This window comes from Lolium rigidum, chromosome 1 (genome assembly GCF_022539505.1).
Source record: "Lolium rigidum isolate FL_2022 chromosome 1, APGP_CSIRO_Lrig_0.1, whole genome shotgun sequence".
Lineage (NCBI taxonomy): Eukaryota > Viridiplantae > Streptophyta > Magnoliopsida > Poales > Poaceae > Lolium > Lolium rigidum.
Genome location: NC_061508.1, coordinates 327,315,680 through 327,326,866, shown reverse-complemented (window position 1 = coordinate 327,326,866; position 11,187 = coordinate 327,315,680). Strand labels below are relative to the sequence as shown.

The window sequence follows — 11,187 nt, the reverse complement described above, 5'->3', positions numbered from 1 at the left end:
TGTTGCAAAATATCTGTGTTCCGTTATCTCAGACAGTGGAACCCGAAAATTTCTTCTCCGTGTGGGCAAAAGGCCTTGGAATTTAGATGGATACATTTCTACTTGTTCTCTACGCATCATTTTTTTCTTCAAAAATTGAAGAAAAGACTTCTACAATGAATCAAACAATGGGCTCACTTTTATTGGTAATGAACAGCATCATGTGAAACCTTTGCACACACATTATGTACTCTAGAATTTTCTGTTTGCTTCATTGAGATGGACAACTATAAACTAGATATTTGTTAAGCCAAAATACTGAGAGCTCTCTCCTAGGAGAGCTAAGGATAGCAAAATAGATTAGAACACATATATAAACACACATTATAACTTCTAAGTGCCCGAAAATAATATGTGGTGAGAAACAATTTTATCCATTTATTTTTTATCCAAAATAATTCGATTTAACAAAAGGTTATTTCAAATGGGAATATCTCGAAATGGAAAAAAACAACCAACGTACATGTGAGAAAGGACCTAGCTCTTACTAGCTAGCACCATGAGGTGGTCGTTCGACTAGCCATTCTCAAACCTCACTTCTACCTAATTAGATTTGGTCCCTACTTCTTAGGACCAGCTTTGGTCTTTTTAGTGGTACATCAATTATAGGTGGTTGCATGTATAATAGATAAAATTGTATCATATAGTATATTATCATAATATCTATTCATAGCGTAATATGATGTATTGTAGTAAGTGTACTAGAAAATATATATCTGATAATTGCATGTTGATAGAAAAATCTACATATAAGTAAAAATAGTCGGTATAAATAAGTGAACAAGTTAACTTCTTCAAAGTTACCCTCCTCATGTAGCTATTTCCTGGCTTCTGTACCACACTAGTCATTATTATCGTTAGCGTCCTATCTAGGCAGTGATGAAGTATCCTTCCATGCATGTCACATATACATTTTGCATTAGGGGTCGAAACTATCGTTTATTGTTGCCTGGTACATCAATTAAAGAAGATTATATATCAGGTGTAGTTGTTTGGTATATCCATTGAAAGAGTTCATTAATGTCACTGATAGAAATGTAGTCACGATTTAAGGAAAACAAAATATATGGATACGAAGAGCGACAATTTTGGTTGAAAACATGTCAAGAGAAAGAATCACCTTGTATTCTAGATAAACAATCACCTTTCTTATTTTATACAAATATTCATCAGAATGTGTTGATTCATTTCTTTTTTTTTTGCTTTATAGGGTTAATTAGAGCATATAGGCTCATTGCACGCAGGATTCAAGTATGGGGCCGTAAGTCGGTACTCAACAGGTTTTGTGAGATAACAAAAATTGTGTCCATTAAAATATCCAAACATGGTGGGTGATTTGAATAATTTCCCCTTCAGTTTGATTGTGATTGTCCCAAATAAATTAGGTAGACAAATTGTTCATTTTACGTGATCTTGAGTGCATGTCCAATTAAATAACCAAATGTATGATTGTCTCTCTTTTATTAAATCCATGTTGGTACAAACGCAGAACTCCATTTAGTCACAATAATCAATACTAAATATGTATGATGTTAACTTAGGTCACAAGAATAAGTATCTATCATTATAAATTCAAATACAGAACTGAGATTCTGAATGACCAAATAATGTCAAATGTGAGTGTAATTTCACCGTCAATTCTGCGTACCCCAAAGGAAAAAAGGGTGTATGCATTGAACAAAGAAAGAAAACAGCAGAAACTCTACGTCGTGAACATGACACAATTTTTCCACAGAAGATACTCTTGTTTTGTAGATGAGAAGATACTCTGGTTGACTAGCGTAGAAATGGTTATTTGTTTGAGGTGATATTTAGTTTTGGATTTTCTGTGGCGTTTTTTACTTAAAAAACGGACAATTAATCTAAACAAACAGTGGGTGCTTGCCACCTAACTTTCTAGAATGCCACCACAGCCTAGTGTACTCGATCGGGGTATGTCATATTGGGGTCAAAGCAAGATGCACTCAACATATGTAAGAGATTAATTTTGTGAGCTTATGGGGTAGCCGAATCCAGCTCTAGATATGCAATGGATTTTTTTTTCTACTTTGGCTTTGGTTATCCCATAAGTAAAAATAAAATATACAAAGCGTATGTAATTAACCGTAATTAACTTTGGCGCCCGCTAGCCTAGCCCCTGTCTCCCAAAAATTGGAATCGCCCGGCGCTAGGGTTTCCCCCCGCCGACGACGAGCCCTCCCCAGCCAGCCGCCGGCCGCCTTCCCCACGCTGCACTCCGTCCCAATTGCGCCTTCCATTCTGCCACCCGGACCTACCTACCTAGCCAGCCAGCCAGCCATCCACCCAATCGATAGATCGCCGGCTGCAGCGTCGATCCCTTCGCGAGTCGCCGGGGCCGGAGCAGCGACAGCGAGCGCTCTTCCTCGCGTCGCGCCGGTGGTACTTGGTAAGTGTATTTGTTCCACGGAATGGAGATCGTTTAGTCCAACTGCTGTTTTCACTCCTCGTCTTGGTTGGTTTAGGGTAGGAGATGTTGGTTGTCCGGCCGGATCGACCGGTGCCCCTTGTCTTTTCTCCAGTATGATGATGATATATAGGCCTTGAACAGAGAAGCATCGGTGGATTCTGAAAGGGGGAATTCAGTTTCCACCCTTCTCTTAAGGCAAAATAGATATGGGGCTGCGTTGTCCCTTGGGCAAGTGAGGAGCAGTCGACTTTAAACAATTTGATGCAAATGCTTGAAGATTGTCTGTACGGGTATGCCTTGTTAGTTGCCTCATGATGCCATGGGCGGGGGATTGGAGTGCAGTCGCTCCGGCAATGGGATGAGAATGAATCCAGCGCTTTGCTCATGACTGTAATGTTTCTTTTCTTTAGGGTCCTTAGTGTTAATCCTGTACTCACCGTTTATATAACAGTTTGCAGCCTCTTGGCAGGCATCCTCTGTTCAAAAAAAGAAAAAAGTCCACCACCGTGTCGCCTCCGGCTCCGCTGGCAATCCCTGACCAGAGCTAGCAAAGCAAAAGATGCTCCACCGCGTCGCTCCGTCACTCCGCCGAGCCCTCGCCTCGTCCACGGCTCCCCTCCGCGGCGCGCGCCTCCCGGACCCTCTACTCCCGTCTCCGCACGCCCAATGGCGTCGCTGTGCTTCCGCCGCCGCGTCCGCATCCTCCTCGTCGCTCCCGCCGTCTCCCCCATCCCCGCCTCAAGGCCCGTCGCGGCACGGGGGCGGAGGATCCTCTACCTCGTCGCTGAACCCCGCTGAGGTGGCCAAATTCGCCTCCATCGCCGAGACCTGGTGAGATCCGTCCCCTCCCTCCTAGGCTTGACCAGGCCCCCCTTTTGCTGATTTCTTGCTTATAATGTTTTGGAACAGAGTAAACCCGAAATATATTGGAAATTCAATTCGGCTCCCGGGTGCATATTCTCCCTCTACAAAAAAATTATATATCGAAATGTCAAAAAAAATTGGCAAAAAATTCTACATGTACATCTCCATGATATACTTGGGTTCGTCAAGTTACGTGAGGAACCAATATTTTTTATGGTCTATGTAAAAAAGAAAAAAATATTTTCTGAAAAGGCTTATTTTTAGCATTGAATTTTGTCTTTTTACACATGCTACACGACAAGTCGATTTTTCACGAAACGACTTTGTGAGCGTGTAGGACGTGAAGATGTACGTGCCAATTTTTCGTTTCATTATTTTTTGAAATTTTAAAATGTGTGTAACGTGCATTTTAAAATAAAGGGAGCATATGCTCCCATATGCCAAAACACCATTCTCCGAATATATGCGAATTTTCTGTGCCCATTTTTGGATTCGATGAGCGACGTGACGTTCCCTCTTTCGGAAGTAGGTCTACCACAACTCACTGTGATGAACAGTGGGCATAGGGGATGTGTGGGCATAGAGGACTTCAGAATTAGATACCAGTTCTAATGGGATAAGTTGCAACATCTAGTGTAGTTTGTTGAAACATTCCCGTGAATTGGCATGCATTTCTGTGTTAAGGGAAGTGCGCAAAAAGTAGTTTGGTGTATGGGCTACTGTGCATGGAGAATGCCTACTTAGTTGTCTTTTTCGTTGATGACCAATGGTTATCAAAACCAAATCTGTCTATTGGGTATTTGTATCATATCCTCCCTGTTCTTTGTAGAAGTATTCGCCTATCATGCTCTTTGCAGTGTATGGGCTACTGTGTGCAACACTTCGTAGTAGTATGTATATGTTTTAAGATGCGCAAAATAAAGGGCACAACATGTTTTTTTGCTTTGCATATGATTGCTTACTGGTGATGACTGATGGCACTGTTTCTGTTATAAATAGGTGGGATTCTCAAGGTCCATTCAAACCATTGCACTTGATGAATCCAGCACGGCTATCTTTTATCCGCTCCACACTCTGTAGACATTTCAGGTACGTTTACTGTATCCTGCATTTTATTTTCTATGGAGCATTGCTATGGTGTTTTTTAGTTTTTCTTTTCCTGAAGAGCAAGCAGCTATTGGATAGCTAATTGCAGCCATCTTTATTCCGTATTCTGATCATTTACCATTCCTCAGTTCTCGTGATCAATATTGTTACCTTTTGCTATATTTGGCCTAAGTGGTCCCTCAGGGTTCCACATTTGCTCTAGTTCTTTCCCCCTAAAGTTCACTCTTCCAGGAGGGATCCATATTCAGCTAAGCCACTTGAAGGTCTTAAACTTATCGATGTCGGATGTGGAGGTGGCATTCTCTCAGAGGTATCAAGCTTTAACAACCAATCCTTTTAAGAAAACCTTCTGTTGTTTAACATACGAAATAATAAATATATCTTGAGGGTCTTAGAGCAGGTCTAACAGGCCCCGTATAACCCGCCCACCCCGTAAAATTCCGGCGACATACGGGGCAGGCGCGGTTTGGGCCGTCTAGCAGGCCCCGTATTCGGGCCGCCCCGTTTCGGCGGAATACGGGGCCCGGAAATCGGCCCCGTCGCCCCGTACATATAGTGGGCGCAGGTGCGAGTGAGGGGTTCACCCCTCGCTCGCAACCCTAGCTCCGCCGCGCGCCGCCGCCTCCTCCTCCTCGCTCCGGCGAGCAATTAGCCGCTCCCCGCGCCGCATTCGCCCGCGCCGCTAGGATGGACTCCCGCCGCCGCAGTAGGGCATCGCCGGCGAGCGGATCGAAGCGATCCCGCTCGCCGGACACCGTAGAGGAAGCATGGCGGCTCAAATGCAAGTACTCCGCCGCGGGGAGCCGTCGCGCGGCCTGCAAGTACGCCGGGGCGGAGTACGTGCCGGAGCCGCTCCGGGAGTACGCCGCCGGTGGGCGGTGGTACAAGCAGGACCCGCCGCTCAAGCCAATGAGCGGCGATGCGTTCGAGAAGTGGCTCGCCGACTGGCAGCGCGACCGCGCGTCCAAGGCGGCATGGAGGGCGACCATCGGCAGCAGCAGCGGCGGAGGAAGCGGAGGCGGCGACGAGGAAGAGGAGGCGGCGGAAGAGGAGGCGGCCTTCCGCCGTGCGCTCGCCTTATCCGAGGCGGATGCCGCCGAGAAAGCTCGGGCGGAGGCAGAGGAGGAGGCGGCGGCCATCGCTCAGGTGGAGGCGTTCGAGGCGCGGCAGGCGCGGGAGGCGCGGGAGGCGCGGGAGGAGGCGGCGAGGATCGCCTTCATCCCCTACGTCATTCTTGACGACTAGAGGTAGGTTAGCTTAGTTTGATCCGTAGTATGATCACCAATATGTATGTATGAATCCTAGTATGATCAATGAAGATGATCTTCCCGGGCTTTTTATTTTTGAAAATACGGGGCGAAATACGGGGTCTGCTAGACGGAATGGCTCGAAATGTTGCAGTTTTTCGATACGGGGCGAAAAAAGAGACTTATACGGGGCAGCGAAATACGGGGCCTGTTAGACATGCTCTTACATCTGTGTGAAAGGGAGAACTAAGTCAGGTTCTCTGGTATAGAAATGGATACTGGACATGTAGTAATTGGCCTCTTACTTATCATATTCTTTTTTATATGAGGTGTCACATTGTACAGTGTACCCACTTTGATCTTTTAGAGTGGAAATTCGTGTTCACATCTATAACCATCTTCCAGCATTTCAACTTATAGTCTCTATAGCCTATAAAGAAACATTGAACTATCCAAGCTCTTCACTGTGTTCCCTTGCCTATATTTGAGTCAGCTTATTAATGTAGAGTTAGTGCATCTGTAGTCCAGACATGCCATAACTAGTTGGTTTGAAATAGTCAGTTTTTGTCTTAGATCAATTTCCTTGTGGTGTTACAGTGCAATCAGGACTAACATCTGTTCTCTTTTTATGTGTGATTGAACCGACGAATAAAATATATGTTTTTTTTTTTTGGATTCTTGGTGTTGGGTGACAGCCTCTTGCTCGAATGGGAGCTACAGTTACTGGGATTGATGCTGGTGACGAGAATATAAAGATTGCACATATTCATGCCGTATGTATTACTCATCTTCATGCCAATTATTACTTAGATTTAGACAAGAAATGTATACTGCTAAGTTTTATTAGCTTACTGCTGATGCCTACGAAACATATAATGCTAATATACGGTCTGACTCATACGTTGCCTGATGGTATATTGGTATTAGAACATGATCAGTATGCATCCATATTAAGCTTCTGGGGACTGATAATTCCTTGTACTTTTCATCAACCTTTAGTCATTTACTCATGTAGACATTAAATTCCCCTACAAGTGCATCGATTGGTCATGATTTTGTAATGCAGGAATTGCCAGAGAAATGATGAATTTATTGTATTTTTAACTAACAATTTTTGGTTCTTGCCTTCGCAGGCATCTGATCCAACAACTGCTTCCATTGAGTATTGCTGCACAACAGCTGGTAATCACTAATCACTTTCAGGGCATGTTTGAGTGACACTTCAGTTATGTTGCTTCACTATGTAGTTAAAACATTTGCTATCTTGATTAAATATATTTTACTCTCAACAATTAACTGGACTGTAAAGGAACATCAGCATCTTCCAAATTTAAACTAGTTGAGGTTAAAATTTTTTTTTGAGCGAAGAGTCGAGGTTAAATTTACATATACAAGTGATTATCCCTGCTATTTCTTATGGCTGAAGACAGCATAACATATGTGTATTATTGTTCATATGCAGAGGATTTGGTAAAAGAGAACAGGCAATTTGATGCTGTAATTTCCCTTGAGGTATGGACTTTTTTCATCCCGTCTTACATCCATGTTGTTCTCCAGAGAAGGTGTTTGATCAAGAATAGAGTGCATCCATAGCTTATTTTTCATAGAATAGTGTATCGTGAGGTGTTTTGGTTATTATTGATGTGGGATCCTTTTTTTTACCCTCAAATGGTATTGGAAAATGATTTGATTAATATGTATTTGTTTTGCACATAGCTTCTGTTAGAGTCGCGTTGGGAGGGGAAGATGGCTCTAGCCACTCAAATAAAGACATCATTAGGCTAGTTAGGACTGTATTGATTAGTGGCATCTAAATAAAGAGGAGAGCTACCCACACCATCCAAACAATCAAGCCAGAAGAAGTTCATTAATCTATTCTGCCTCTGTGTGCATCTGTGTCCAACGAAAACAAGTCATCAAGTGAGAAATATCTGGAGAACTCGCATAATTTATAACAGAATATCGTAACACACCATATAAGCTCGTTGTGATAGCTATGTTCCCACCAGTCAGTGCAGATTTTAGCCTGTTGCATGTGTATCTTTCTTGACGAAAACTAATGTAGTGGATCATAAATATGAATTATCTTAATTTGCGTGCAGGTGATTGAGCACGTTGATAATCCTCTGGAGTTCTGCAAATCTCTATCGGCCTTGACAGTTCCCAATGGCGCCACTGTTCTTTCTACCATTAATCGGTCAATGAGAGCATATGCGACTGCCATCATTGGTGCTGAATATATTCTCAGATTGGTTAGTCCAATTGTCCATCTTATATTTTATTTATTTCATTTCCTATCGAAGATTGATTCACTTTCTCGGCAGTGTATTATGTTGGAGAAATATGGCATTCCATGGTGGTTAGCTTAGTGAAATCTTGACTCATCTGTTGATTGTAAGCTCTTAGCACTTTTGCTAATGTCATGAGTAATCTCGATCCAAACAAAATAGGTCATTGAATTTATCAGGTACATAAGTTTTGTGAAAGGAAATCGGTCGTTGAATTCATGGTAAAAATTGAAATGTCTATCCTCTCTAACATGTCTTTCGGTACATACTGGTCGGAAGTGCGGTCTTATGTTGAGTTCATGACTATGCCAGGTTGCACAGGTGACAGATAAATAAATGCATAGGGATATATTGATCAGGTAGTCAGCTGTGTTTACTGGGTTATAACACTAGAATTCAGTAACAACTCAGATCCTCCGACGAAACACTCATATGCTATATGCTCATCTGCACAATTACCAACATGCTGTTTCAACATATGCTAATTCGAACTTAACATGATGCTCCGCTGAATGAGCATCAAATATGACACTGTACTCTAAATTATTTTCTTTGTACTTTTACAGCTTCCTATAGGCACGCATGAGTGGTCCAAACTAGTCACCCCAGAGGAGCTAGTCCTAGCGCTGCAAAGAGCCTCGATCTCTGTAAACTACTAATCACTGCCACATGATGATTTTGCTGCCAGTTTATTTTACTTATAGCTTGACATCTTCTCTCCAGGTAGAAGAAATGTCAGGGTTTGTCTATAATCCGTTTACTCAAGGGTGGTCTCTGTCTGATGATATTAGTATAAATTACATTGCTTACGGCATAAAAAGAAGCGAAACACCGTCAACGATTTCACAGTAGCAAGATAATGGGTGGAGAAAGGATCGTCTGTGCACCTTTGGAACATTTCTTGGAAGCAAAACTTATGCAACTCCATATTTTATCAGGGATCTCACAATCAAGTAGCACCAAGAAGAGATTGTCCTTTTGCGTTATCCCCAGGAACAGGAAACACGGAGTAGTCTTGTTTTCTTTGAGAAGTTGATGGGAGAGAACAGCTACCATGTAGGGCTGCTTAAGTTTCCACAGTTTGTAATAAAAGTATGTTTCAGGCAAGTTTATCGAGTTCAGGGTAATACCTTGCATCTAATCTAGTACATCAAGGAGAGCAGGAAGTTAAGCAAGGAATATTGTTTTTGGCTGTCTTTATGTCAACAGGTAGTATACACAATTATATTTGTATATTGTTTACACTTGGCTAAGCTGATAATTTGGTAGTGTATTTATTGCTTCCGATGCCACTTTTATGTGATCGGGAAGAATACATTAGTCAAATGATATTACTCAATCTGCAAGGCAGGTCAAAACAATCAAGATCAGCCAAACGAAATGCCAACATGACACCACAAATAGCAGTCCCCAGGGTAGCTACAATGCATTAACATACGCTGCCAGAAGCATTTCTCCTAACTAAATTACCATAAGATTTCTCATTCCCAGAAGCAGGCTTGCACATCCCAGAAAAGGCGAACACTTCTTCTACCCTCATTCCCAGAAGCAGGCTTGCACATCCCAGAAATGGCGAACATTTCTTCTACTTGGGGCATCTCCAGCGGCGCGACGCAAACGGACGCTGAGCGACCATTTTCGTCCGCCGCGACCGGACGCTGAGCGACCGTTTTCGTCCGCCGTCATCAGAAATGCGTCTAGCACCACCTCCAGCAGGGCGACGCAAAGTGACCGGGCCGTCCGCGGAGACGCAAACCTGGACCAAATATACGCCTAGGATGCGTCTCTGTCGGACGCTCGGCGAACACGGAAAGTGTCCGCTCGCGTCAAGCGGATGTTTCGTCGGGCCCGCCTGGCAGCGACCCTGCGTCGATGCGTCTTCTCCGCCAGTACTGGCAGCGAGGCGTCGTTTCGGCAGTCTGCGGCCGCGTAAATGGCGATGCCTTGCGTGGCGCGGCCGTCGCCTACCTCTGCGCACGTAGTAATGGCGATGCCACGCGTGGTGCGGCCATCGCCCTGCCTCCGACCTATATATACAGGGGCGCGAGCATCTCATCTCCTTCCCACTAAACCCTAGCCGCCGCTGCCGTAGCGCCGCTTCCTCTCAGCCTCCAGCAGATCCACCATGAGCAGCGCCGGACGCGGCCAGGCTGCCGCTGACAAGGGATTAACTTGTCAATGCCTACAGATTGTAGACTAGGGTTTTGCTAGAAGTAGAGGGCAAGTAGATCTCGAAGGTTTAGGCGAAAAGTACTCGGCGATTATGAAAACTAGGGTTATGTTGACAGTAGATTCGATGCTTTCTTTGTCCCTCGACTCCCCCTTATATAGGAGGTGGAGCCGAGGGTTTCGTGATACAAAAGTTACAGAGTTCGGGAGGGATTCGTATCCAACCCGTAAGATTACAAATCTCTATCTTTCCTAATACAAACTATCTTTCCTAACCATTAAATGGGCTTCCGAGTCTTCGTATTCTTCGGGTTCTGGGCCTTCAGTAAACCCCGGGTACCATCTTTGGCAGGCCCATTGGGGATGCCTATGTCAGTAGCCCCCGAGATTTTTCTTGAATCGGAGAATCAGGGAAAATCTCCAATTTTACTCATCACATAATCTTTCGATATGCAAACACTATTTTGTACAGGGATAACGGTAGTTGGGGCTAGTTCATCTGACGGATCAGGTACTAGTTAACTGCTCTAGTGGCAATCCACAAAAACCTACTTCAAGATCACGTCCCTGGACATGATCTCGGGATGCTTGGTGTAAACTTCGACGGGTGCCGCTTAAGGTCTTACCATTCCGTCGAGTCCCGATCAAATTTATCGGGTACCTAACGCGTCCGTTAGGATTTTTCTTCGTATCCGTTGATACGGATAAAAGTAGCGAGCGCGAGTCTTTGGCGATGCCACGCCCAGCAGAACGGATGCTGGGGTCTTACCTTCGCAATTTTGCGGCATTCAGAAATTGATCGCAACTTTGGCGTTACGAGAATATATTGTCGAGTGCTTTTCGCCTTTGGAATAGCACATTTTATTGAGTCATATTTGATGACTTATTTTGTCTTCCCGATGGGAGTATATGTAGAGTTAGGTATAACTCGAAATATACTCTCTTGCTTTTCTATCTTTCTTTCTTTTTCTTTACAAATTTCATCGGGCACGCGAATAGCGTTCCCGATGGGAGTAGCCCCCGAGGCTACAGCCAAGAACTTGTG

At 44.0% G+C, this 11,187-nt stretch overlaps 1 protein-coding gene across 1 annotated transcript; it reads left to right on the top strand.

The window, feature by feature from the left end:
- The first annotated feature begins 2,199 nt into the window (after positions 1 to 2,199).
- On the top strand, positions 2,200 to 9,265 carry LOC124699434 (ubiquinone biosynthesis O-methyltransferase, mitochondrial-like). The gene is made up of 10 exons (XM_047231738.1): positions 2,200 to 2,446; positions 2,937 to 3,298; positions 4,331 to 4,420; positions 4,670 to 4,748; positions 6,381 to 6,458; positions 6,819 to 6,867; positions 7,148 to 7,197; positions 7,788 to 7,937; positions 8,540 to 8,620; positions 8,697 to 9,265. Exons 2-10 carry the CDS (start codon positions 3,027 to 3,029, stop codon positions 8,823 to 8,825), a joined length of 978 nt encoding a protein of 325 aa, XP_047087694.1. The 5' UTR covers positions 2,200 to 2,446; positions 2,937 to 3,026; the 3' UTR covers positions 8,826 to 9,265.
- Positions 9,266 to 11,187: the final 1,922 nt, after the last annotated feature.

Coding starts and splice junctions, on each gene's coding strand:
- LOC124699434 (XM_047231738.1), top strand. CDS start 3,027: ATGCTCCACCGCGTCGCTCCGTCACTCCGCCGAGCCCTCGCCTCGTCC. Junction 6,459..6,818: donor AGATTGCACATATTCATGCC/GTATGTATTACT, acceptor TTGCCTTCGCAG/GCATCTGATCCAACAACTGC. Junction 8,621..8,696: donor TGCAAAGAGCCTCGATCTCT/GTAAACTACTAA, acceptor TCTTCTCTCCAG/GTAGAAGAAATGTCAGGGTT.